Genomic DNA, 26,730 nt, shown 5'->3' with positions numbered 1-26,730 from the left:
GGTTGGCGGAGGGCCTCAGCGCTGCTGGCCCAGGGCACCAGCCTGCCCTGACAGCGAGAAGGGCTCAGATGCAGCTGAGCACAGAGTGGCCAGAGAAGAAGCCCAAACCCCACCCTGGTTAGCTGAAGTTTGGGTATTCATGCACAGCTCTTGGGCAGTGCTGCACCAAATCAGCCTCCTGGGCTTGTGCCGTCAACGTTTGCCTGCCCTGTGCATTGCCCTGTTGCAGGCCAGCACCTTGCACCTTGCGTGATGCCGATGTTTCCAAATCACCCTGTGACCCCCTGAGCCAGCCGTGCTGGTCGGCTGAGCAGGCTTTGGTTAAAAGATTTGCATCTGATAGGAACGTTATTAGGGAGCAAACCTAAGTTAGGGGGCAAGCCTAAGCTGTCACATCTCACTGCAACCCCTTCCCTGACTTCTGGGGCACAGAGTTCAGCCGACAGCACGGTGTTGTTGCTTGCTGTGTCCCCCTGCAGACTGTGATTGCTACGCCGGTGGGACGGAAGGCAACGCCTGTCGCAAGGACCCTCGGGTGGGGATGTGCGTGTGCAAACCCAACTTCCAGGGGACACACTGTGACCAGTGCTCTCCAGGCCACTACGGACCCAGCTGCCAGCGTGAGTGATTCCGGGTTAGCGGCCTCGAGCCTCCCCCTGCTGGCCTCCCTCCCGGGAAGAAGCATGCCTCTCCCCATCCTCGGGTTGTGCTGGGGAGGAGGAATTCTCCGGCCCTACTTCCAAGAGACAAATTCCCAGGACTTTCGCTGGTATTTTCCACCCAGCCCTAACCCTCCAGTGTCCATCCAGCCTCGGGGTGCTCTTGAGAAATTCCGTAGGGATGTGAGCTATGGGCTGGGCATGTTAACTGTCAGCCGTGTCCCCTGTGGTGTGTCCAGTGACTGCATTTCCACCCCAGAAGAACGGGCAGCTTGGTTCCTTTCCTAGGAAGGGAAACCACTTAATTAACTAGTAACTGCTTAATTAACTAGTGTCCTTGTTGCTTTCCAGCCTGCCAGTGCTCCGGCCCCGGTCAGTACGATGGCACCTGTGACAGCGAGACAGGACAGTGTCTGTGTCGAACGGGATTTGAAGGGCACTCGTGCGATCAGTGCGCTCCCGGCTACTTCAACTACCCGCTGTGCCAGCGTGAGTATCCGTCCCTCCAGGGGCCTGGGGGGCGTGCGTGTCTCTGCTCTGCAAATGGGTCAGAGTGCATCAGGTCTGAAAAACTGTCTGAAGACAGTCTCTGCCCTGCTTACAGATACTTTACTGGGAAAAAAGATAGTAAGAAGTGAGCACAAATAGTGGCAGTTAGGGTGACAGCAGCAGTCTGCCTCTGCCAACTTTAGGGTAGATGTTACAGCAAAGTCAGCCTGCAGGTAGGGTTTTGAAGGAATACCAGAAGTGGTGTTGTGGGCATTTTGGAGAATGTGCAAAAATTTGCAGAGATAACAGTTTGAACACTTAGGGCAGCACCTACATGCCCATTTGAGAGCCCCATAAAAAGCCCCATTTTACCATGAGCTTTGTCCTGTACTCCCAGAGCAGAGCAGACATTTTCTCTCTCTTGCAGTGTGCGGCTGCAGCGCTGTCGGGACGCTGCCGGGAGGCTGCGACTCCTCTGGGAGGTGTTTCTGCAGGCCTGAGTTTGCCGGGCCGAGGTGTGAGCAGTGCAGCGCTGGGCACCACTCCTACCCCCACTGCTACGGTAAGAGCACGGCGTTGAGGTGAAGAGGGGGGGATGTCCACATGTCAGAGTGCTGCCCTGAAAGGCACGGAGTGGTTTTTCTCCCCAAAACACCTCTCAGTAGAGGAACAAGCTGGCTCCGTGTTGGCAAGGCAGCTGAAAGGCATCCGAGGTTTCCTCATGGCAGAGTGAGGTGATGTGTAGCTGAACGCAGAGGAGAGAAGCCATCCCGGCTCCCTGCTCAGCACCCATCAGCCGTGCATGTCGCATGAGCGTGCCTCAAATTCTTGTTATTCACGTGGGATGTTTTAATGAAGGTTAGCACTCAGTTCCTGCTGGCCTGTCACCTTCCAAAAAACACGCCTTTTCTCAGATGTTGGTGCTTCCCAAAATGAAAACCCATGTGATTTGCACAATGAATTTGGCAAGCTTATTCTGGAGGTTATGGATCGTGCCAAAGCCTGGAGGACAAAGCTTTTTTTTTTATCAGTCACGCTTCCTTATCCCAACCCGTCTGTGACCTGGTGTCTCAGCTCCTGCCTTTTTGTCTCTCATTGGTGCATTAATCTACTAAACTGCTGAGGAACATTGAATTGGCTGTAAAAACCTCTCAGGGGCATTTTCCTGGTATGGCTATGTTTTTAAATTAAAGTATTCCCCATCTCTCTGGAGAATTAAGAAAATTCATTTCTGATGGAAGTATTCCCCGTCTCTCTGGGGAATTAAGAAATTAATTCATTTCTGATGGAAATAGCTACTTCCTGTGGGACTGAACAGCAATTCAGAGCAGCAGTGGTTGGCCACAGCTCGTGTGTTCCCTCAGACTACCGAGAGTCTTGCTCTTGCAGCCTGTTCCTGTGATTCCCGAGGTGCGGTGGACAACAACTGCAGCCCAGCTGGCCAGTGCCGATGCCAGGTGAATTTTGCAGGGCACACCTGCAGCCAGTGCGCCCTGGGCTTCTACGGCTACCCCAGCTGCACACGTGAGTAGCCACCCTTGGGAGAGGATCCTAGGGGAGGAGCTGCTGCTGTTGTTATTGAAATGGTTTTCTTGTCCGTAATCCATGGCTAAGGGTTATACATGAATACAGCTGGCTCTTGCAGCAGGGATCAGTTTTCCTGTGTATGGTTCACCTGGCTATCCACCTGATAGGTGTGCTTTATAATGGGCAAATATTGCTAAGGAGTGCTTCCCAGAGGCTGTGCAGTTTTGGCTCCCCCAGTTCATTCATAGTCACTAACAGCAGAAGCTTGGGTCTGCCTGCTTGGTTTGGAGATACAGCCCGGTCTGGATATATGGCCTCTGTACCAGGGAGCTCTTAAGAAGCAGACCTACAGAGTTTGAACTGGGGAGCAGCTGTGGGTCAGTTTTCCTCTCTGGAAGAAGTGTGTGCAGATGAACATAAAACTTGCTGAGTTGCATCTGTCTGTCCTGGGGTCTGAGAAGGCTGATGTTTTCCCAGCAGTCTCAAACCACGTGTTCAGATTACATTTTGGTGCCATGAGACGTTAAGACGTGGCTCACAGGACACAATTAGGCTCTTCAGGGCTTGCTCCACCCTAGTTCATGCCAATGCACAGCAACTGTGCTGAAACCAGCTGGAGTACAGTTGCACAACAGGCTGAACAATGCAGATCAGGATTTGGGGTTTCAAGTCAGCCTCAAATTCAAGGTGGCATGGTGAGAGCCTCACAGCAGATTCCCTGGGTGCTGCATCATTCCTGCTGGTGCCAGGGCTGAGCGATGCCTGTGGCAGGTGCCTGCAGCCCCAGGAATTCTGGATAGCCTTCTGCAGCTCTGGGCAGTGTCCTCTATCCCTCCCCGTCGGCAGGCCGGCTGGAAGCCAGATGTACTCTTATGTCTCCCGGCAAGAATTTACTGCTCATTAAAAAATAATCTGTGATACAGTTTCCCTGAAGCAACAAAAGAGCATCATCACCCTCTTGCACCATACTAAATGTGGATGCCTGAGCCACGGCCAGCTGGCAGAGCGCTCCTAGCAAATGCTGATGCCGGCAGTATGCCTTTGAAGAGGCTGGAGACATGGATGAAATGGTCTCGCAGGAATTCAGTAGTCTTTTTTTTTTTTAATATCCTACAGCAATATCCAGATAGCAGAGCTGTAGAGGAGTCATGGCAAGGAAAGAGGAGAAGAACATGTTTTTGTTTGTTTGTTTTTAAATCTGTAGCTTAATTAACAGTGTTTTGCTGTGCCAGTCCAAGGCGTCAGCTTAAAACCTCCCCCCTTGGCATCAGAGCAGGGATTTGAGGAGCTCCCAAGAGCTGCCCGACAGCTTGCTGACCTTTCATGCGATAGGGCCGCAGGATCTCTCCGTGCACTCGCAGCAGGCAGGTTGGGTTATACAGGAAGCTGCAGAGCCACTGCCCTGCCTTGCCCTCAGCTGCTGGCAGTGCCACGGCTGTGTCTGGTGCTGCAGACCTGCTGCCTGTCCTCAACAGCCCCAGGGCAGACACTGATGGCTGAACGCTGCTCTTAGGAGCCTAGGCTTCTGTAGGGTCTGATCTTTCACTGGTTGCTGACCTTTTGGGGGTGAGATCATGCAATCCTCTTTTCTTTAACCAGAACTCCTCCCAGCACCGAAATAACACCTCACTATAGATGAAAGGCTGTGATAAAAATGTGAAAAGCATTGTTTTTCTTACCTTTTTTTTTTTTAACTAAATCAAAGAACGAGTCTGTTATTTATAACCTGTGCTTTTGACTGCTTGGGTGAAGGTCAGGCAGACAAAAGAGGCTGCTGGTGGGAAGCCTTGAAGGCAGGAGCCTTTGTGCCCTGCAGGCCCAGCAGTTGCTTTCTCCTCTTTTGCAGCTTGTCAGTGCTCCAGGGAGGGCTCTCTGCACAGCACGTGTGACCAGGAAACAGGGCAGTGCAGCTGCCGGCCCAAAGTGACGGGACTGCGCTGCGATAGCTGCGTGCCGGGCGCCTATGGATTTCCACACTGTGAAGGTAGCCCCCTTCTCCTCCCTGGGGCAGGGATTCTGCTCTGGGACATGATGTGGTGCTGGTAAATGGGCATGTTGCTCCCCAGCAGCTGCGTCAGGAAGAAATAACCACCTCGAGGAACAGCCGGGGTGTGAGCTGTCTCTTTATCAATCCCTCCTTGTGCCTCTCTTTTCTAGTGGGCTCCTGTAACCCTGCGGGGTTGGTGACTGCAGATCCCTCACTGGCTCCGGTGAGTACCAAACGAACCTGCCAGCAGCTCGGGTCATTTTTTCGCTTGATCCCCTTTTTCTCACTTTGGGATGAATCCTTCCTTAAGCACAGTGCTCAAAACAGCCATTGTCCACTCAAGGGTAGCAGACACCACGCCCAGCCACTGTACTGCGAGTTCTCACCTGCTCCTTTCTCCTCCTCCCTTTCTGCAGGGCTCCTGTGCATGTCGGGCATACGTTGAAGGCCCAGCTTGTGACAGATGCAAGCCCTTGTACTGGAACCTGACCCCGGAGAATCCCTACGGCTGCACGAGTAAGGAAATGGCCTCAAAAAGCCCCTTCCGTGCTGTAATGGTGCAAGACCCACACCTAAGCCTGTGGGGATCATCACTGCTGGATAGATGTGATACCTTTCCTTCCTTTTTCCCAGTGAGACACAGGTCAAAGGTAGAGTTGTCTGGGGAGGGGGAGAGGTCAGAGCCCAAATCTTTCTGCTTGGTACAGAACGCAGGGCTCGTGCAGTGAGTTGTGCCACTCTCAGCCCTCCCTGCAGACATTGCACACTTAGGTTTTCATGGCCTGCTGTGCAGAAAAGTTGAGTGTCTTCCACAGCTGTGTCTGCAACAGTAACTGCCCCAAAATGACAAGTGAGCCCTTGTGCAGCGCTACCCCCTGCTCGCCCAGTTCCCAGCTCCTCTTGTCCTAGTCGGTGTCCTCTGATGTGCTGGGGACTGTCACCCATCAGGCTTCTCCTCAGGTGCTGATTGCTTTTCTTGGCTTTCTTGTTCATCTCCCCCTCTCCAGGCTGCAAGTGTGATACCAAGGGCACCATCAGTGGAATCGCAGAGTGCCAGCAGGTGAGTTTGCTCCTCTCTGCCTCTGGGCACCTCCCAGTCTGTGCTGTGCTGGGAACATTTCGGCTCTGTCTCCAGCAGCTGCTGCTGGAGAAGCCTGTCCTGACGCTGAGCTCTCAAAGGTTGCACCACAATCTGTGCTTGCATGAGAACATAGGATTAAGACCTGTCATAAATTAGGCACCTAAATATTTCTGTGTCTGGCCCAGGATGCCTGGTTTTTTGTTTGCCTGCATTTTTGGGTAATTGCACTTATCTGGCCCACCCACGCACAGGAAGCATGAAACTCAAAATGCTCCTCCAGTATCCCAGACGAGGACCCAAATAGCTGAGGGATGGCTCAGCCATGATGAGCAGCGGGAGGGAACAAGCTCTTCTTTCTGCCTGCTCTCTCCTAGGGCGACGGGCAGTGTTTCTGCAAACCAAACACCTGTGGCCAGTTCTGCTCAACGTGCAAGGACGGCTACTTCAGCATGGAGAATGCAAATTACTTTGGCTGCCAAGGTGAGTCCCCTTCTGGTGTGTCAGGTGAAGGGGGGAGGGCACAAAAGCTGGCCCTAAAACATGTGTCTGCACATACCCCTTGACTGGTGGCCTCGGAGGAAAGGAGCAGGGCATGTCCCACCTCCTGCTTTTGAACAAACCATGGTCCAGAGCAGGTGTTGGATCTTGCTGTGTACCTGGAGACCCAACTGGGTAGATGCTAGTGGACAAAGGACAAATGTCCATCACGCTGGGGAACAAAAGGCCAGGAAGGCACCTCTGGGTGCTGCTTGCCTCAGAAACTGGTGTGCTGAAACCATCGCTCGCGTCCTTGCAGCTGCACCCCATCTTCCTCCTGCCGGGAGCAGGTGGACGTGGGGTTGGCTGCTCTCCATGGTGCCCATGGGAAGAGAGGAAGGAGGAGATCCGGCCGCTGTCGGCTGGCCCCACACGGTCCCGGAAGGGCTGGGAAGAGGGAGCGAGGCTGCTGCTGGCGGCAGGGCTGCGGCACCCGGCCGTGAGGGTTTGCAGACCTTGTTACTCCCGCAGCCGTCTGGAAATAGCTCGGCGCTGAGGTGGAAGAGGAGCTGGTCCAAGTGGGGCCGGGGCCAATATGAAAACGGATACAATGGAATAAAAATAGTGGCCCCAGCCTCCCCACCCGCTGGGGCGCGCCTTTGATTAGGGACCAGGAGCTCGTTAGCACGGGGGGAATGTAAACAGGCGCTTCCTGCCCACAGGCTGCCGCTGCGACGTTGGCGGGTCCCTGGGGCCATCCTGCGAGGAGCGGAGCGGAGCCTGTCGCTGCCGTCAGAGCACACGCGGCCCCACCTGCGCTCAGTAAGCTGCTAGCACCTCAGGGTGCCCGGCCTCTCGTTCGCTGTCTCGGGGCTGGTGGCCTCTGCCACCACTGGGATGGGGACCTGACCCTCCGGGCTGCTGCCACATCAGCCGCGTGCATGGCAGAGCTGTCCTCCTGCCCGCAGGGGTGGCATGCAGAAGGGTCCGTCACTAACATCTAACACCTCAAAAGGCTCAAGGGAACGTTGGTGAGCGGGTCAGGAGCCTTTCCTTCCAGATAACTAGGTAACGGTGCTCCTTCTCTTCCGCAGACCTGCCCGGGACCATTATTTCCCTGACCTTCACCACCTGAAATTTGAGCTGGAGGAAGGGACCACGCCAGCCGGCCGGGCCGTGCGCTTCGGCTACAACCCCCTGGAGTTTGAGGGGTTCAGCTGGCGAGGATACGCCCAGATGTCCTCCATCCAGGTACGCCTGCTGCCTCTGGCCCAGCCCAGCTCCCACTGCGGAGGATGTGGCTGGTATGGAGAGCTGATGTGCTTTTGGCACACATCTTTTACCCCAAGTGCTTCTCAAACCCCCAAAGTCACATGACAGCCAACATAAACAGCACAGGGAATATATATAGCCTGTTTGTGCAGATATTTCCTGTAGTGCTAGGGACAGCATAGACTGATGAGGGGAAAGATCCTAAATTGGGAGTCCCCTGACATCCTAATCCGGTTAGATAACGGTGGTAGCTTGGTGATTACTTACAGGGATGTCTGTAAACACTGTATCTGGGTTTCCTTGTGGCTATTTCATCTGACTCTGCTCTTTCCTGCATCTCTCTGCATAACCTTCTCTCCCTTTTCCAAAAATAAATTAGATCCCTCTTTGCTGCCATGTCTGGCTTGGATCTCTTGTTACTGGTCTGCCTCTGCTCTTGCTGATAGATGGTTTGCCATAATGATGGTTTACACTAACCGGGAGTTGTCTGAGCCCCACAGATGAAGCTATTTCATCTGTTGACCCTTCTTTTATTTTTTTTTTCCTTGGGTGGATTCTTCTTCTGCATGGCACCTGCAGAAGCATCACCTGTGTGCGTGTTTGGGGATGGGGTGCAGGGCAGTGATTCTCTGACAGTCTTGTCCCATGTAAGATGTTCCTTATTCTGGTGCATTTACTTTCAGTTTTCTTGGCTTTTTACATGCTTAAGTGAAATAACAGAGGGGACAAAAATATGAGCCATTTCCCGTTGAATTTGTACATAAGAGCTAGGCAACAAACTGCTGTAGGCTGCCTTGAGAAAACCCTAGCATTAAGGTTTAAGTATGAAGCTCATGCTCAAGCTCGTGGCTTTGTTTTACATCCAGCGTTGGCAATGAGATAGAAATAGGCCTTGGCAGAAGGTCAAGCTCATGGCTTTCTGCTGGCAGGTCTCTCCTGTAGTTTGCTCTTTGCAAGGTCCTTCCAGTTTGCTCTCCAATGGGGAGAAGGTGTGTCACTGGAGCTTCAGGGAGTGTCCCCAGCCATACCCCCTGCTTCGCTCTTTAGGCAGAAGGGTATTTAAGCAGGTGCTTAGATCTCTTTAAAACGAGTAGGATGAAGCATCTACTTAGCTGGTACCTTCCCAAACAGTGTCCAGACAGGCGGAGGGCTGACACGTCCCTCAGTGGCACGTTCCCTTGGCACCACTAGTTCGTAGCGCTGCGGGTTTCTGGGGATGAGGCACCAGCTCCATTTGTAGCCTTCTCTGTAGGCATCTGGGCAGAGACCTGTAAGCACAGGAGCTTCAGTGTTTGGTCCCTGCCAGCTGGTTATGTCACAAAGCCCAGAAGCAACACACAGATAAGAAAAACAACTTCTTAAAACCTCTCCTCTGGCACGGCGCGTGCCCCAGGATAGCCGAATGACCCCGCTGTGCCAGAGAATCTTCCCTGTGGGGTTGGAGCCTCTCCACCCAACTCCTGAAAGCAGTTTGTTCCCTCCGTGGGTGGCCCTGGAAGGGACAGCGTGGCGAGGCAGGGCCGATGTGCTTGTCTTCTCCTTGCGCTGTAGCATGTCGCTTTGGGAGCAGTGAGCCGAGCGGCTGCGCTTAGGCTGGTGGCTGTCGGCGGTGGAGGTAATTGAAGGTGTGCTCTGCTTCTCTCCCCTTTCTCTCTCCACCAGCCCAAGGTAGTGGTGACCCTCAATGTGACTTCCCCCGACCTCTTCCGCCTCGTCTTCCGCTACGTCAGCCGGGGGCCCGCCAGTGTGGAAGGGAGGGTCTCGGTCGTTGAGGAAGGAAAGTTTAATGTTTGTGACAACTGTAAGTGCATTTTTCGCTTCTAGCCTAACTCAGAGCATCCCACACTGCGACACTACTCCTCCGCCCCTTCTCCTGTCCCAGGTGTGCCCATCCCAAGCGTCCCCATCCCAGACGGCCGGCCAGTGCTGTGCCCTGGGGTAGCAAGGGAGGGGGAAGCGAGGCAGGCAGGCAGGCAGGCAGGCAGGCGGGTCAGGCTCTCCCGCAGCGTGGGTGAGCGGCCAGGAGCTGGCCTCCCAGTGACGTGTGCCCCATGTGCTTTTTTGCTTTTTGCAGAATAAAATCAGAGTCACTGTAGACGTGAAGGAGGCAGAGCTCTATCTGTTCCATGTCATCCTGAGGTATATTAATTCAGGAGGGGCCACTGTGTATGGCAAAATTACAGCTTATCAGCCACGAAGGAGAGGTAAGGATCCCAGACTGCCCTGCTCCCCTGCACCATCGCCACCTCCTCCCCATCCCAGGCAACCTTCTGCATCATCCTTTCCAGAAGACACTTCCATACGGCTTTATCCCATTAGTCCTGCCTTTCCAATTCAGGCTGATTTCAGCCTGCAGCCCCCCTTATTTAACAAAGCAGTGGCAGGCTGGTCCCAGTCCTGGGGCTGTGCATTGAGGACTGTTGTCAGCCAGGCTGTTGTTGGGTAAGGCTGCTGTACAGCTAGGTGCAGTCTCTCCAGCAAGGGTCAGAATCGCCTCAGTGCCCCAGGCAGAACTGAGCTGAGTTTCCAAATGCTGGGCCAAATGCTGGGAGTTGGATCCAAACTTTGGCTGCTGGGCATGGTTTTATTTCAGAGATGCCCTCATGTGGCAGGCCTGTCCTTGCCTTGTGCTTCTCTCAAGCCAGGCTGCTGGCTTTGTAGAGTGCAAGCTTTGGAAGTGACTTGGAATTGCGTGTGTTATAAAGGCAATGCACTCAGGTAGTTAGTTTCTTGCCAAGGCATGAGCTGCTGGAGGGGAAGACGAGACACCAAAAGATGGCTGAACAAGCCTAGAGACCTCGGAATCGATTATTCTGGGAATCAGTGTGAGCAAGATTGCACGGGGACAGAGCTGAAGCCATGCAAGTGCCTTAGGACTCAGCTGGCTGATTATTTTTACCACTCTAACAACTCTGCGTTGACATTGTCCTGCTGTACAAGGCTGTTGAATCAGCTAACTAATGTATCAGTGTGAAGTTCTGTCGTCTGTCTTAAATTGACATAGAAGATGTTTTGCCTTTGATATCATATGCAAGGTTTGAAATGCCAAGGTATTATTTTTCTACCTTTTTTTGAGGGAAAAAAAAAAAAAAGCTGTTTATTTTTATAGCCATACTACACAGCAGAAAGCCCAGAGAAGCATGAGCCACACTCATGCTTCAGGATCTGACCAAAGGTCTGGAAGTATTTAATCTTTTCTATCCAGCAGCAGAGCTCATTTGCCTTATGATGGGTTTCCCTCTTTGCTCAAAGGCAACACTTGATTTTTGTAGTGTTGAAGGCAAACTGCCTGACCAATACAGCAGCAATGATATCTAGGGGGGCAGCTTCCTTGGTAGGCCAAACTGGCTCCAGAAACACTGCCTGGGTAGAATGGGCTTCTGATGGCAAAGGACAAGTGACTTGGAAAGAAACTGAAAGGACAGATTGAACCATTCTCTCTCTCCCTGCGTGAAGAAGATAAGTGAGAAGATGTGGCTTGCAAACAGGGAAGCCTTTTCCAGGTATATAATCTACTGACCAATTTGTCCTGCCCCGCCTCCACAACCCCTCTCAGTTTGAGTTGTGCATCCAGTCAAAGGGATGTCACACTGCAGCTGCTCAGGAAATCTGCCCCGTTGCCTGTTGAGGGAAATGTCTTCGTTCTTTGCGTCCTCACCTTTGCTTCCCATCTGAGAAATTGAGGGCTTGGCCTCAGCTGGTGCCAGGCGTGTTGCAGACCTAGCACACAGGAGAAGAGACTGCCTTACCCCAGCAGCAGCACAAGTCCTTGCTATAGCTTCTGACCCTCTGCACTATGCCTTGATGCCCGTGTACCATACTAGGGTTGTCAGTGTGACATTCTCCACTTCTTCATCTCATCTGCTCCCCTGGCAGCCACAGTCAGTGAATCCTTCTTAATCGTGTGCTTCAAAACCCTCCTGAGACTGTAAACAGGCAGGCAGTCTGCTCCTAGGTGCTGTTTTCGTTTTTGCATCCAAAGTTAACGAATTCAAAGGTTAGAGAAATGTGTCAGCTGAGCCATGGAGCTGTTCAACTGCAGCAGGATCAGGACTAAAATCTCTTTTGTCCTGTCAGTTAAAATCAATGTCTAAATCTCAGTCACAGAGTATTTATTGCTGGCAAGAAAGGAGCACAGACTGAGGGGCTGAGAGTTTGCCAGAAGGCAGGTATCTTGCCCATGGAGCTGGGGGGAGAATACCCCTAAGGAAAAGTGTACCTGGGCAATTCTTTTTGTCTGTCTCAGAATAAACTCTTCACAGAGGACTTCCTTCTCTAGCAGCCAAACTGCTCTTTGGGATGCAGTACTCTGTGCTTTGCAGTCCAGGGAGGCAGAGCACACTGTGAGAGCCGTGGATTCTCACTAAGGATTGCAGAGATCATTTTTTTTCTCCCATTAAGCTAATGAGTAGATTTAGAGTGGATGCCTCTGTTACGGGTTGGTGTGGGGTTGTGGTGCCTCTGCTACAGCAGCACCAAAAGAGCAGGAGCCCAGGACTCCCTGCTGCATTACAGAGCCGCTCCCCTCAGCATAACCTCTGATTTGCAGCCCCAGGCTTCCCATCTCCTCCCCGATGCCTTCACAGCCTCTTGTCCCTCCCACTCCAGGTACAGAGCAGACCAAGCAGATTGTCTTTGCACCCAGCACAGAGCCAGCCTTTGTCACCGTCCCCCAGAACAGCTTTGGGGAGCCATTCGTACTCAACCCCAACACCTGGTCTCTGGTTGTTGAAGCAGAGGGTGTGCTGCTGGTAAGGACCAGTCCCTGCACTCCGTCCACCACGGGGAGCTTCAGCAGCTCCCCGGGGGCAGGTGTCCCAAATAGAACTAACTCTCCTATTTCTCCTCCTAGGACTACCTGGTTTTGCTGCCCAGCTCATACTATGAAGCTCCAATCCTGCAGCTAAAGGTCACGGAGCCGTGTACATACCAGCCAGCCCCAGAACAAGCTACCCAGAAGTAAGAGTCCCCACGTCTTTGTGCTGTGTGAGATCTATTCTCTAGCTCCTCTTGGCATGAGGTCAAGAAATACACACAGTCCACGTTCTGCGAGGGTCTGAATGCAGTAAAACTGCTTTGTGGAGTACTTGCCATGGTTGATAACATCTTGCCATGATTGATAAGACCATAGCCCCTTTGCTATGCTGGAATGTGTTCCCAGTGCCCAGGACCTCTCTGTCCATGTTGGCAGGAAGGCTGCTTGGATTCTGGACATTAGTTGTCCCCTCCGCTAGTTGCAGTGATCATCAGTATAAACATTGCAAGGGGAGAAGCTTTTTGTTGTTACTGCCCTTGGTGGTCCTATAATACATGCTGTCTTGCTCCACACCGCCCCGAGGTGCTCCTTTGGGTGCTGGAGCCCTCATGTTGAACTAAAGCCTTCTTCAGACCTTGCTGGGATCTTGTCACACGGGTGCTCTTGACTCTTACAACTTTGATCTAACAGCAGTACTTCCCAAATTCTTTCTCAATGCTTTTAGCTGCCTCTTGTATAAGTACCTGTCTGTGGACGGCTTCCCTGCTGTGTCCGGGGTGGACGCGGTGTGCAGGCTGGATAACCGCTTACCCAGAGCGTGTCCCACGGAGCAGCTCACGCTTTTCCACCCCTGGATGGCGACGTGCAGTGGCAACGATGTGAGTAGCACTTCTGTTCCACTCCTTGCACAAGTACTGTGGTCACTTCGTCCCCTCAGTCTCTCCTTGTACCCCCAGAGTGTTCTCTGAGAGACTACAGCTTGCAGGTAGCAGAGTGATGATACTCTGCAGCCCAAAGAACACAGAAAGACAAACCTCAAGGTGTAAATCTGGAACAAATCTCTCTGAGCAAACAAGCAGCACGTGCCTTTGAATATGGGTTATCCTGTCCTGATTCACTGAGCAGTAACTGCTCCATGGGGACAGGGGGAGATCGATTTGAGGAGTAAAGCTTTGAACACCTTTGGAATCAGGATCACTTGAAATACCACAAATGAGTGCTGTGACACATCTCCTCCCATGAGAGGTGCAAACTCCAGCTTGTGCATGGGCTGTGCAGAGGAGGCTGGTTTGCAGCACAGACATCCTGCATGCACTCGCTATGGGGCGTGGGACGGGAGACCCCCCTTCAATTGTCTCTCTGTCCTCCAGGTGGAAGTCCAGTTGTCGCTGCCTATTGCTCAGCCCGGACAATACGTGCTGCTGGTGGAGTACGCCAACACCAACGCTTTGCAGACAGTCGGTGTTGCTGTCAGCTCGCCACACCTGGCCATGCAGCAGGGCACCTTCACCTTCTACCCGTGTGTCTACAGGTATGGGCAGCTCTGAGACAAAGGTTTCGATCTTCCTGTGATGTGGTGAGGACAGACTCCCTCAGTCGAGCTTTTTCTGCTTTATCACATAAACAAAGAATGCTGCAGCTTTGTGTATCTAAGCTGTGTACCTCCAAACTCAGCCTAGCTGGACACAGTTTTAGTGACTGGCTGTCCCTGGGAACTACATGGTACCCCGGTACACCTGTGCCAGTGTAGTCCTGTAGTACCTCTGCCAAGAGATGTATTGCTCCCCTTTACAGCTGGGTACGTTGTTAGGGGCCCTGATTTAGGGAACAGCCTACAGCCGGTTTATTGGAGCTGATGGTGCAGGTCAAACCCTGTCCCTTACAATAGAAGTGTCTGATTTCAGACTGCAACCTTTGCAATAGGAAACAAATGTCTGGGCTGTCCTTGGGAAACTTCACTCTTATGACTTGCCAGAAAAGGCATCAAAAAAGATTTACAGGGACTTTGTATAAATGCCTTCAGGACATATAGCTGGCAAGACAAGAAATAAATCGTGACCCTGCTCAAGGCTGGCCTCAAAATCTGTGTTTGTCTCCCAGTTTCCTTTGTCGAGGGATTGCTGTAGATTCCCAGAGCCGCTTGGCAACTTTTGAACTTACCTCGGAGGCCACAATTCGGTTCATCGCTGATCTGGCTGACTTCTTCCTGGTAAGGCTTCCTGCGAGGGCAGCTCTGTTTGCAGGTTGCAAGGAGGAGAGGCAGGAGCAGCACCTAGTCCATGGAAGGGCTTTCTGCTCCTAACTGGGCTGGATACTAGATCTCCATCCAAGTCATGAGCAGTCCAAGGTGGAGAGTGTGCTCAGCAGTGTTGTGAAATAGATCATGAGATGTGGGTTTGGGAGAAGATGGTCAGAAGAAGCTGCCCTTTGCAGAGGAAGCTCTGAGCAATGTGGCAGTGCCTCTTCCCATTTTACCTGGAGGCATTCGTGGTTGCTTAGCGGAGGATAGAAGAAGCCATAATAGAAGAATCTCCATAAATACATGGAGCTCCTAAACACCTTAGGGCTTGTACCAGGGAAGGAGGGGCGGTAAGCAGGGGTGCAGCCTGCTGTGCATTAGCCAACGTGTCTGACGAGGGGGGTGTTCAGTATGCTGATGTGGACTCCAAAGCTGCTGTGGAGTCACGGTGGCAAAGGCTGTTGTGTAACCAAGCGTCTCTCCTTCTCATGCCCTACAGCACAAGGTGTACCTCGTACCCGCTGCTCAGTTCACCATGGAGTTTGTCGAGCCAAAGGTGCATTGCATCAGCGTCCATGGCACGTTCTCATCCAACAGGTAACAGAATCCCTCGGGATTTTAGTGTGAATGTGGCTGTTCTCAAAAGCCCTCTTAAATTCTTACCACTGGAGAAAGAAATCTCTGGTGTAGGAGGCTGCAGTGAAGCTCCTCACCCATGGCCACCAAGCAGGCAGTGATGGAGTAAGGACTGGAAGTCAAGCAGCTGCTCCTTTCCCTAAACTCCACGTTGCCTCCTGGGGCAGATCCTCAGCTGTCGTCATGAACAGGCTTTCCTGTGCTTGCTCATATACAACAAGGGACACTCAATGTATCCAAATTCTTAACACTGCTCTGAATAAATAATTGCAGAGGGATTAGCCTTTGCAAGATTTCTGTCCTTCCTGCTGAACCTGTGTCCCAGAGCCTTAGGTCCCAGTAGAAAGCTCTCCCTCAGCAGCTGTCCTTCATAATCCTAAAGGTGTTATAGGGTGTGCTTATCCTGCCAGGATTGCCAAAGCCTCTCTCCTAACATCCCATCTTCTTCTTTTACAGCAGTTCCTGCATTCCCTCAAGGTTTATGAAGCTCTCCCAGTCAATCATTTTGGAGGGGGGGCAGGCTCTGCCCATTGCCTCTGATGTTCCCCTGGCTCAGGCAGTCCACGTGGTTCCAGCCGGGGTCCCGTTAGAGCCTGCACCTCGGCCTCCCACAGCTGTGGACCCCGCTGCAAAACTCATCCTCCTGCAACGGCCCCAGGTAGCAGCATGAGCATGGGGTGGGCTTTTGTGGTGGTGCTGTAACACTGGACAGCTGGGGCATGGAACAGTTTTCATTCTTTATTCGGTAGCTTTAACAATTTAGCAGTTAGTCTTTTCAGAATTTAATCAGGACTTTAAACTTGTCCCTGAACCTGTAATTCCTGTGGGCTCTCCTGTCTTACCTCCCTCCTGCCCTGCTTGTTTTTTTGGACTCCCAGTTGTGCAGGTGGTACTGTTAGAAAGGGGAGTGAGGAGGAAAGGGAGGCTGATTCACCAAATGTCTGACTGTTACCTGACAGTTGCGCAGTAGGAGCACAAGTCTGTGCAATAATAAATGAAAAACAAGCAGGCGTAAGTGCGGGCATCAGATTTAATTTTATTTATTTATTTATTGTCTCTCTGTTCTCGTGTTTGGGGCCAGGATGCTGTTGTGTTCAACAGCCGGATTCAGAACCTGGGACGCTACGCCTTCATCCTGCACTACTACCAGCCCAACCACCCCACCTTCCCTGTGGAAGTGTTAATCAACGGGGGGCGCATCTGGCAAGGTGAGATGAACAGAGCCATGGGGAAAGCTATTGATAGGCAGCAGCTCTATAAGAGGGGCCCCAGAAAGTTTTCTTGCTAGAGAATAACTGGGTTCTCTGAGGAATGTAAGCATGAAGATTGACTCAGCTCTTTCAGACTGGGAGGGTGTGGTGGGGTCTGCAAGGGAAATGTGAGACCAAGAGGTTTGGTTTTTTTTCAGGTCAGACCAATGCGACCTTCTGTCCCCATGGCTATGGGTGCCGGAGCCTGGTAGTTTCTGAGGACCAGATTATCCTGGACGTTACTGATAATGATCTGACTGTGGTGGTTCGAGTGCCAGAGGGCAAGCAGCTGTGGTTGGTGAGTCTCACTCTGAGAAACTCCTTGGCATGCTGGACCAGGCTCCAGCAGGGCTTGGGGATTTTTGCATCTGTGTCACCATAAGAATGTTTCCCACCATCCTCAGTTTCTGAACTACCTCCGAAAGTTGCAATCTCCAGTGCTAGTGGCGTAGAATTGAGGGCAGGATTCACATCTGTCCAGCTCAGCTCAGCCTCACCCATCTTGTCCTTGCTGCAGGATTACATCCTTGTGGTGCCAGAAGACAGCTACAGCTCTCAGTACCTGCAGGAGGAACCCTTGGACAAGTCCTATGACTTCATCAGCAGCTGTGGCATTAACAGCTTCTACATCAAGTGAGACCTTTGGGTGGCTGCTCTGCTGTACGAGGGCTGCATGCTCCACAGAAAGCAACAGCCTTTTCCTTTTGCAGGCACTGTGTGTGGCAGGGGAGGGCTCTGGTTAATGCTTTTCTTATCTACTGACCAAACCCATGGGTGTTTGGGGGATCTCAGTGTCACAGGGCTCTCCATCCCACCAGTTCGGTGTCTCTGTGGGACATCCTGATGGATTTTGGGGTGGTGGGAAGGTTGGGAGGGCATGCAACAGTGACTCCTCCTGCCTTCCCCTGCAGTCCCAGCACATCGTCGAGGTTTTGCCGCGACTCCGCCATCTCCCTGTCCCTCTTCTACAACAACGGGGCGCAGCCCTGCCAGTGCCATGAGGCTGGGGCACGGGGCAGCCAGTGTGAGCCCTTTGGTGGGCAGTGTCCCTGCAAGTCCAACGTCATCGGGCGAGAGTGCTCCCGCTGCGCCACCGGCTACTGGGGCTTCCCCAACTGCAGGCGTAAGTTGTCCTGTCTCCTGCTCTGGCCGTTTTGCCTTTGGCTGCCTGGGTCTTGCCCTCATAAACACGGCTTCTTTCTGCCTCTTCCAGCCTGTGACTGTGGGACACGTCTCTGTGACGAAGTGACGGGGCAATGCATCTGCCCTCCGCACACCCTGAAGCCGGAATGCGTTGTCTGTGAGCCCCAGACCTTTGGCTGCCACCCCCTCATCGGGTGCGAGGACTGCAATTGCTCTCGGCCGGGTGTGCAGGAGCTGACAGAGCCAGGCTGCGATGTGGACAGCGGGCAGTGCAGGTGAGGGAGCCCTGTCCCTGCCCAGGGCACACCTGGCAGCTTCTCCAGTCCCCGGGGCAGTAACTGGACCTGTTGGCAGGCTGCAGGGAGGAAACAGGCAGGATGGGGAAGTTCTTGTCAGCACTGCATCCCTGCCAGCTCGGATGATGCTCTGAAAATCCAACTGATCCTCACACAGCAGCGTGTGAGGTTTCTAATGCTGCATCATGTGTCGTGTGCAGGTGCAAGCCCAATGTCATAGGGCGTCAGTGCGACCTCTGTGCCCCTGGCTACTACCACTACCCCAACTGCCAGCGCTGCGACTGCCACCCAGCTGGCACGGAAGCGAGCACGTGCGATCCGGTCACAGGGCAGTGTCACTGCAAGGTCAGTCCTCCAGCACTTCCACGTGGTGCGTTTCTGCTCGGCTCGACTCTCCTTGCTCTGGCAAAATGTTCAGCATTGGGGCTACGGGTGTCTGGTGGGCCAAGAGGGAGCTGGACTCAAGGAGTAGTTTGCTCAGAACACCCTGAAAGGCTTCTTTTCCCTATTTTTCTTGGCTGCAAGGGCTCACTTATCAGGCAGTTGCTGGGGAGCCAGGCAGTCTGTACCACTCATACAGCCGTCTCTGTCTTCTGCTAAGGCCTAGGAAGGAGCTGCTGATGCAGTTGAGCTTTGTTTGTCTTCCAGGAAAATGTGGAGGGCCCGAGGTGTGACCAGTGCCGCCTGGGGACATTTTCTTTGGACGCCAGTAACCCCAAGGGTTGCACCAAGTGTTTCTGCTTCGGTGCAACCGATCGCTGCCGCAGTGCTGAGAAGTACCGAGACGAGGTAAGGGGGCTGATGAGTAGCTTTCCCGTTTGCCTGGCTCTCTGCTGACTCAGGGTCTCCATCCCACACTGAGCTTAACCCTCTGGAGGATAGGCTGTGAGGAAGGTTATTTGTCATCCTGTGCCCATCTCCCACTTTCAGCCCTTTTTTCTGGTCCCTGGGGCCTCGTAGGGTGGAAAGCATAGCAGGTTTGTGCCACGTGGGGCTGGTGCTCAGCTTCCCAGTGGCTTCATCAAGATGCATGGGAGGTTGTGACCCTCTTGGCATCCTTTCAGCTGTACTGGAAAGCGTCAGTGCCCAAATACATTCTGTAGCTCCACCAGGCCACAGTAAGGGCTCTCTGGAAAACATGTATGGTTGTTCTTTCCCTGCAGTTCATCGACATGAACGGGTGGCTCTTGCTGAGCAGTGACCGCCAGGAAGTGCCAACATCCCTGAGCCTGCAGGAGCAGCTCCTCCGCGCTGATCTCAAGAACCTCCCAGATGCCTATCAGGAGCTCTACTGGGTTGCGCCCAGCTCCTACCTCGGGGACCGGGTAAGAACACAGCGAGAGCGGGACCAGCAGCCACACACATCCCCGACAACACCAACGTGCATGCCAGCAGCATGCCCACAAGCATGCAGGCACGGCTCACTCATGATTGAGCACGGACAGCTCTGATTCAGGTCCTGGTGTGGACTTGCAGCAACATATGTGATCCGTCTCTCCCTCAGGTTTCCTCCTACGGTGGGCACCTGCGCTACGAGCTCCACTCCGACCCCCGGAGGGGCGACGTTTTCATTCCGATGGAGTCCCGCCCCGACGTGATCCTGAAGGTGCAGCCCGAGAAATTCTCTGGTGACTCTTGCTACCGTGAGCGGGATGAGGTGGTGACTGACACTTTCCTTGCTGTTCCCAGGGAAATCAGATGAGCATCATGTTTCTGGAAAGCTCCTACCCATCCCCAGGGGGAGTACATGAAGGTCAGCTGCAGCTGGTGGAGGTGAGTTTGTGCACACGTGTGCACCATGTTGTGTTCAGATGCTACTGAAAGGACAAGACTAGCATGTAGGCAGAAGGGAGGATTGTTTAGCTCAGTATTTTTATTGCTGCCTATTGCAGCAGAACTGGCTGTGAAAATCCAGGAACTGTTTTACCTGTGCAAAGGGGAGACATCCCAACAGCAGGGAAGTTAAGGTTAGGCTGGATGTCCAAGTGCCTGGAACAAAATAAGGGCTTATGCTTTCTGCCAGTAATGTCAGGTCTTCTCCCACTAGGGTAACTTCAGGCACACGGAGACGCACAACCCTGTGTCTAGAGAGGAGCTCATGATGGTGCTGGCAAACCTGGAGCAGCTGCAAATACGGGCACTCTTCTCCCAGCTCTCCTCATCTGTGTCCCTGCGCCGCGTGGTCCTGGAGATCGCAACGGATACAGCTACAGGCATCCAAGCCAGCAACGTGGAGTTGTGCTTTTGCCCAGCTAACTACCAGGGAGACTCCTGCCAGGTAGGGGCAAAAGGGCACATGCAATTCCAGGCAGAGAGTAGTTGAGCAGCCACCATTTGGGGCCTCAGACACCCATCGTGCTTGGTGCAGGTGGCAGTCCATGGGGCTTGGATTGTTGACCCCTGAGGGCTTTAGTTTTAATCGCAGCTCAGTTTGTGTCTGAGGAAGGAACAACATCTCTCAAGCTCATCCGCACCAGCCTGCTCACAGCTTCCCTTCCACCACAGCACAGCACACTGGGGAGACATGAATTAGCTGCATCTGGCCTCTTGGAAAAGGCAGGATGGGGAAATTGTTCAGGTGTTGAAGACCAAAATCAAGTTCTAGCAGTATCTTGGAGTAGGTCCTCCTGCCTGCGCAATTATCTCTTACTGATGAGGAACGGAAAAGAGCTGCATGGAAAAAATCTTTGTTTGCTTTTAATCTCTTCTCTATCTATACAGCCCTGTGGAAATTCTGTCATGGAAACTAAATCAGTCTCTGCTTTGTTAGGCTGTTTTTCACATCTCTGTCTTCTCCTCTCTCCTCAGGAATGTGCGCCAGGTTACTACAGGGACACCAAGGGGCTATTTTTGGGAAAATGCATCCCATGTCATTGCAACGGCCACTCAGATCAGTGCCTGCCAGGGTCTGGGATATGCCTTGTAAGTAAACAGTGTACCAGCATGGTATTTTGGGCTTGGAAGAGCTGTGGTGTGTGACTAAAAAAGCTCTTCACATGCAAACTGCGTCAGTGGGACCGTGCTTGAATCACAGCATTAGCTGCACGTGCTATTTCAGGGGTGGTCCCACTCAGGGTCAGCCTCAGGAGAAAAACAGTTTTAGGAAAGAGGAAGGACCAAAGCATCCAGATATCTGGTGGGGAATTGTCTGTGCGAGCCACTGTTTCCTGCTGTCAGTGCTGAGCCCGCAGCCTGCCTTGTCCTTGCAGAACTGCCAGCACAACACAGAGGGAGACCACTGCGAGCAGTGCAAGGACGGCTACGTGGGCAGCCACTCTGCTGAAGGGTCCCTGCAGTGTGTTGGATGTCCGTGTCCTCTCTCCGTTGCCTCCAACAAGTGAGCACCCTTGTGTGGAATTGCCCGTTTCTCCCCTCATTTAACTGCTGGGAACCAGAGTGGCCCACGTCAGGGCACTGGTTTGGTGATGGGGCGTGAGCCTTGTCCGTGGCCCCAAACCCACTCTCCTGCCCGAGGTCCCAGCAGTCCACACCAAGTAACTGACCCCCTGGCACCACGTCAGTGAGGTGCCTGCACCTTCCCGTTCACCCCTTGTCGTTGCAGTTTTGCTGTCGGTTGTGTCCGCAAGGGCTCCAACATGCAGTGCCTCTGCAAGCCGGGCTACGCGGGACCCAACTGTGAGCGGTAAGGGTGATGGCACCCGCGTTTCTGGGGCCACAGCCATGCTAATCCCATGCTGTGGCAGAACAAAAGTTGTTCTAGTAGAAACTGCAGAGGGAACAGTGGCCTTGCCCCCAGTGTGATTTGCTCTGGCAGGAATTCTTTCTGTCCCTTTCAGCCTGCAGATACCCCATGGCTGTCTTTACTGCTGATAAATTGCATTACTGGGGCTGCATTGCTTAGCTGGGCTTTGCCTTAACTTGCAGCCTGTGATAAAGGCACCTTTCTGGGGTATCCTAAGGGAAAACACAAAGTGCTTTGAGATCCCAGGGCTGCATCACTTGCAAGTGTTGGATGCCCTCACTGTTATAATTGCTCAAGACTGATGTGTGGTGCCAGCAAGAGCTCTGAGGATCCCCGCGGTGCCCTGGCTGTGTTTGAACTTGCTGTGTTTCTCCAGGTGTGCCCCAGGATACTACGGCAATCCCTTGGTGATTGGCAGTTCGTGCCAGCCCTGCGACTGCAGCAGGAACACGGATCCCAACATGCTCTTCAGCAGCTGCGACTCCCTGACGGGTGCCTGCACGGGGTGCATGCATCACACAGCCGGTGCACGGTGCGAGGTCTGCGCCCCTGGCTTCTATGGGGATGCCGTGACAGCCAAGAACTGCACGCGTGAGTGGGGCAGGCAGCAAGCACTGTGGGGAGAAGGTGGACAGGCAGATCTTTGATATGTCAAGTGCCTTGGGTGAGCTGCGCATTGCCTGGATGAGTCATGCGCTCAGTTACACACGTGCCAGGACAGGCAGCCTCTAAAGATGATGATAAAAAAGAAAAAAAAACAGCTCTAAAAACGTGCCCTCCAGCATCACAACTCCAAAACCTCCAATCCACCCGTCTGTAGGCTGCCAAGCCGCACCCAGGCTGGAACAGTCTTGCTCCAAGCAGCTACTGCAGCAGCGGTGCTGGTGCTTCCCCGGGAGAGTGGGTGTGCACAGCCCACTCCCAGCACCGCACAGGAGCAGCAGCTTGAAAAAAAAAGTGCTGTCCTGGGTGAGGGCAATGGGAATAAATAGTCAGCTGGAGCAGGTCCAAGAGGAGAGAGGCTCTGTGGTAGTCAGAAACATTCCCTGGGGGTTCCCTGTCAGGAATAAGGGGGTTGGGGAGTAGCTGACCAGTCTCTTTGGTTCAGCACATAATTGGGTGTATCTTTTCCCTGGCAGAGTGCAACTGTTCGCCTTGCGGGACCGACTCGTGCCACCCACAGACTGGCCAGTGCTTCTGCAAGGCCGGGGTGACAGGCCAGCACTGCGACCGCTGCCAGGTGAGGGTCACCTGCGTGCCGTGACGGTGCCTGTGCAGGCACACGCCTGCCCTCTGTCAACGGGGCACCCGCTGACCTGCTTCTCCCTAGGAGGGGTACTACGGCTTCGAGGGATGCTCCGGCTGCCAGAGGTGTGACTGTGACATCGGTGCTGTGGGGAGCAGCTGCCACGTGCAGACGGGACAGTGCAGCTGCCTGCCCGGCGTCAGCGGCCTGCGCTGCCAGCAGTGTGCCCCCGGCTACTGGGGCTTCAGCGAGAGGGGCTGCAGAAGTGAGTCCTGCTGCTGGGTTCCTCATGTGGAGGTGCGGGACGAGGTTTTGGTGGCATGTGTGCTTGTCAGATTGTTAGGGGAGGAAAACAACTAACTGCTATTTGGGGTCCTGTGCGCGTTGCCAGAACGCACAGGGAAGCCCCCGGTAGTGCCATGCATGTAGATATCCAGAGATGCAATTGCACAGCTGGAATAAAACCACCTCTTCCCCTCCCTCCGGCATGGCAGCAGCACAGAGTGATGACACGGGCCTTTCCCTGTTGTTACACTTGGCAGAGTGCGAGTGCAGAGGGGGCTCCTGTGACCCGCGCACCGGGGAGTGCACCTGCTCCAACGGGCTGACGGGGAAGCAGTGCGACGTCTGCATGCACGACTACGAGATCCCGGTGGCCAACGGCCCGGACAGCATGAGGTGTGAAGGTCTGTGTCCTGCAGTGCTGGGGAACGAGGTGCGGGAAGCCCCGGGAGAGGGCCCCGCGCTGAGTGCTGCGTTCCCCTGGCAGTGTGCGATAGCTGTGTCCTGCTTCTGCTGGAGGATCTGCAGAGCATCGAGATGTCCTTGCCCTCCATCCGCAACCAGCTGGTCAACCTCAACGCCAGCTCCATCGCCTGGGCTCGCCTCCACGGCCTCAACAGTACTATGGCAGCTATCGCTGTGCGTGCAAGGTAGAATGCTGGTTTTTGCCTGTGCTTGCTGGCCCGTTGGCCTAATTTCAGCTTTTTTTTTTTTTCTTCCAGAACCAGATGCGTGAGTACCAGAGAGCCGTGAGCAAGGTCAGGCAAAGGGCTGATGAGCTGGAGGATGAGAACACGGACCTCACGCAGGACTTGAATGCACTGCAGCACAAAGTAGGACACTTTTCCATCTCCCTCCCCTTGCCAGAGCAAGAGTCCCCCCCCTTTTATCTAAAATGAGGGCTTTGAAGGCTGTGAAGAACCTAGTTCTGGCAGGATGGATCTGCTGCTCAGCCCAGCTGTAGGTGTTGGGGTGTCTTACTCAGGTGCCCAAGTTACATTACCTGCATTGCTCCACTGGAGGCTGTTAAACTTCTTGTGATATTGACGGCTGTTTCTTAGTTTAACACTTGCTTTTGAAGGGGTTCTGTATTTAACCAGTAAAAATAAATACAGTAAAATGTAATTTACAGAAGTAGCATATGGGAGGGAACATAAATATCCAATTCTGTCTTGATTGTATCCCTGTGGCAGGGAGAAGCCATGCCCCGTCAGCAAACAAATAAATCCTTTTGTTTTATACAAATATTATATTTGTATATAATGTTATACAAATATTATATTTATATATAATCCTAGTTATCCTTAGAGGCCTCAGTACTGCACACATTTTGCGAGGTGCAATCGGTACAGTCTAGAAAATCTACCTGTGTCTTCAGAGAATTTGTAAACTGAGCAGAATTTGATTTCATTTATAATCTCCCTGGTTTCTAAACCTTTTCCTGTGTCACAAGCAAGAGCGCAGGACAGAGATGTCCTCTGTGGTCTTAGAACCATTTCAGGATCCAGAACGTATATGCAACAGGAGCTTCACTTCTCACTTGTGCTCCTGTAAGGTAGTAAATAAGACCATCCATAACACATCACAGGAGCACAGCACCAGGTGTGATTTCAAGGAGCTCAAAAGCTGTGTATTCCCAGCCTCCTGTATTTTTTAGGAACATCATACCCTCTGATGGGTCACATTAAACGTAACTTACACTTGAGCTAAGCCAGTGTTTTGTGTTTTAGATGATAATGACTTCCAGAAAAGCAAACCATTTAGATAAGAATACAAGAGAGACTTACCAGAGAGGGGAGCAACTCCTGCTGGATGTCCAGAGTATTCAAAAAAGCATTGGAGGTAGGTAAAGAAGCGTCCCTGCTTTGTGGGTTTTTCCTGCTGGGAATTTTGCTTTGCAAACAGCAGAGTGCTGCATCACTTAGAAAGGGCCATGGAAAAAAAAAAAAAGAAAATAAAAGAAGGGGAGATGCAAATGTAGTGGAGATCCTCCCAGACTGATGGCTGTTTAGGTAAACCAGAGGTTATTGTGAGTCCCAGCTGTCTGAATGCCATCTTTGGAAAAAATGCGTGAAACTTGAGCACAAATGTTATTAAAATGCATAAAACTGTTGCTTCAGGAGAGATTTAGCAAAACAGGGAGTGACTGGATTGCAGAGATGCAGCAAAATCACAAGAAGATGTTCGGGATGTAGCGTGTATTAGTGGTAGTGGTCAACAAGACAGAAACGTGGGAATACACCTGTGTAATCTTGAAATTTGGGTGCCTGAGTACAGAACAAAGGCTGTCTGCATTTTGGTGAGAGTGATGTGAGAGATGGGAGGTCTCAGAGGGTTGTGAAGGGACCGGGGTCCGTTGGTGCTAACAGGACTGGATTTCTCTGCAGACTTGGTGCGGCAGATGGCCAAGTTTGGGGCGGCAAACGCCAGTACCACCTCCACTGAGGAGTTTCGGCAGAAGATGGCTGAGGTGGAGAGGATGCTGAGGGAGATGAAGGAGCGGAATCTGGGCAGCCAAGAAGAGCTGGCGAGGCGCGAGCATGAGGAAGCTCAGAAGCGTGAGTCCGGGACAGAGCTGTGCAGACCCTGCTTGGTTTGGTTGTTCCTGACAGCCTGGTTTGGAGCCCTTGCAGACACTACACATCATGGTCATGTTTGGAGGGTGTGGTTATTCAAACAGACACCCCTAACAAGTATCACAGTAATTTCTGGGTCTTCTGTGACACTCCAAGGGGATCGCTTTTTTTTTATTCCCCTCAAAATGAATTTTACAGCAAATTGTACTGAGTGGTTTGGTTCGATGACCAAAAATGACAAAAGTTAGAACCAGGAGTTAGCATTTATCATGTAAGCATCGTGTGTGGATGTGAATGAGTCACCTTGTGTTTCTTCACTGTCCCAAGAGAGTGGTTCAGAATAATACCTGGCAGCCCGCCATCCTCAGCAGCCCTGCCATCCCGAGGGCTTCCCTTGCAGGACCAAGGGGTCACATTCTGCTCCTGTGCAAAGCTCTGCTGCATAACCAGGCAGACCAGCTACTGCAGGGAGTTGAGTGCTTCTGATTAGCAGACAGTGGCAAAACATAATTGAGCAGATGTCAACTGGAGTTATAAAATGTCTCTCACTAGAAATGAGTAAGTGCAATGGGAGTAATGAAGCAGTGGAATGGGACTCAGGTAGAGGTTCTCCATCGTATGGAGCCTTACAGGCATGGCTGAGCACCTTTCTGAAAGAGATGCTCTCTCTCTCACCAGCACTGAGAATTTTTAGACAATATTAGATGAGATCCTATGCTGAAAGAGGAAGGGAGGGAGGATAGTCACTTCGGGTCTTGATAGCAACAAAGTGAGACCAGCATCAGGCTTTTCCACAACCAAGCACAGAAAGAGCCCTTTAACACAGCAGGAAGGCTTAGTGACAGTTCTCACCTCCTCTATTCTCAGTGTTGCATCGGGTGAAGCATGAGTTTCATTCCCACTGGGAGTCCAACCGGGACCTGGTGAGCAGCATCCAGGACCGCCTGGCCCAGCACAGCTCCCAGCTGATGGATCTCCGCGATGCCCTCAACGAGGCCGTGAACAAGACCAGGCAGACAGAGGACTTGAACAGTCTGAACCGCAACAACCTGGAGGAGAGTCAGGTAGACCTTCACCAGATGTTCTGCCCAGCAGTGAGGGGTTCCTGCCC

General features: G+C 52.7%; 1 protein-coding gene across 1 annotated transcript in view; it reads left to right on the top strand.

Annotated features, from left to right (window-relative positions):
* The window catches only part of LAMA5 (laminin subunit alpha 5), an 83,782-nt gene that overhangs the window by 46,462 nt on the left and 10,590 nt on the right, over positions 1 to 26,730 (top strand). Inside the window, exons 12-53 of the mRNA XM_032198536.1 lie at positions 480 to 620; positions 1,011 to 1,148; positions 1,576 to 1,710; positions 2,538 to 2,672; positions 4,522 to 4,659; positions 4,833 to 4,885; positions 5,079 to 5,178; positions 5,670 to 5,722; positions 6,118 to 6,223; positions 6,943 to 7,042; positions 7,315 to 7,471; positions 9,155 to 9,293; positions 12,101 to 12,243; positions 12,345 to 12,451; positions 12,973 to 13,126; positions 13,619 to 13,779; positions 14,349 to 14,457; positions 14,987 to 15,084; positions 15,580 to 15,781; positions 16,205 to 16,331; positions 16,532 to 16,671; positions 16,891 to 17,006; positions 17,285 to 17,496; positions 17,587 to 17,791; positions 18,013 to 18,157; positions 18,461 to 18,601; positions 18,976 to 19,137; positions 19,317 to 19,418; positions 19,502 to 19,585; positions 19,860 to 20,090; positions 20,621 to 20,734; positions 21,022 to 21,149; positions 21,375 to 21,455; positions 21,892 to 22,106; positions 22,655 to 22,755; positions 22,846 to 23,026; positions 23,304 to 23,447; positions 23,531 to 23,682; positions 23,766 to 23,876; positions 24,774 to 24,885; positions 25,431 to 25,601; positions 26,487 to 26,683. Of these exons, the coding sequence (XP_032054427.1) occupies positions 480 to 620; positions 1,011 to 1,148; positions 1,576 to 1,710; positions 2,538 to 2,672; positions 4,522 to 4,659; positions 4,833 to 4,885; positions 5,079 to 5,178; positions 5,670 to 5,722; positions 6,118 to 6,223; positions 6,943 to 7,042; positions 7,315 to 7,471; positions 9,155 to 9,293; positions 12,101 to 12,243; positions 12,345 to 12,451; positions 12,973 to 13,126; positions 13,619 to 13,779; positions 14,349 to 14,457; positions 14,987 to 15,084; positions 15,580 to 15,781; positions 16,205 to 16,331; positions 16,532 to 16,671; positions 16,891 to 17,006; positions 17,285 to 17,496; positions 17,587 to 17,791; positions 18,013 to 18,157; positions 18,461 to 18,601; positions 18,976 to 19,137; positions 19,317 to 19,418; positions 19,502 to 19,585; positions 19,860 to 20,090; positions 20,621 to 20,734; positions 21,022 to 21,149; positions 21,375 to 21,455; positions 21,892 to 22,106; positions 22,655 to 22,755; positions 22,846 to 23,026; positions 23,304 to 23,447; positions 23,531 to 23,682; positions 23,766 to 23,876; positions 24,774 to 24,885; positions 25,431 to 25,601; positions 26,487 to 26,683 (5,741 nt within the window). The remainder of the gene's footprint in view (positions 1 to 479; positions 621 to 1,010; positions 1,149 to 1,575; positions 1,711 to 2,537; positions 2,673 to 4,521; positions 4,660 to 4,832; positions 4,886 to 5,078; positions 5,179 to 5,669; positions 5,723 to 6,117; positions 6,224 to 6,942; positions 7,043 to 7,314; positions 7,472 to 9,154; positions 9,294 to 12,100; positions 12,244 to 12,344; positions 12,452 to 12,972; positions 13,127 to 13,618; positions 13,780 to 14,348; positions 14,458 to 14,986; positions 15,085 to 15,579; positions 15,782 to 16,204; positions 16,332 to 16,531; positions 16,672 to 16,890; positions 17,007 to 17,284; positions 17,497 to 17,586; positions 17,792 to 18,012; positions 18,158 to 18,460; positions 18,602 to 18,975; positions 19,138 to 19,316; positions 19,419 to 19,501; positions 19,586 to 19,859; positions 20,091 to 20,620; positions 20,735 to 21,021; positions 21,150 to 21,374; positions 21,456 to 21,891; positions 22,107 to 22,654; positions 22,756 to 22,845; positions 23,027 to 23,303; positions 23,448 to 23,530; positions 23,683 to 23,765; positions 23,877 to 24,773; positions 24,886 to 25,430; positions 25,602 to 26,486; positions 26,684 to 26,730) is intronic.

This window comes from Aythya fuligula, chromosome 16 (assembly GCF_009819795.1).
Source record: "Aythya fuligula isolate bAytFul2 chromosome 16, bAytFul2.pri, whole genome shotgun sequence".
NCBI classification, from domain to species: Eukaryota; Metazoa; Chordata; class Aves; order Anseriformes; family Anatidae; genus Aythya; species Aythya fuligula.
The sequence above is the reverse complement of the archived record's forward strand: the minus strand, read 5'-3'. Positions and strand labels throughout refer to the sequence as shown.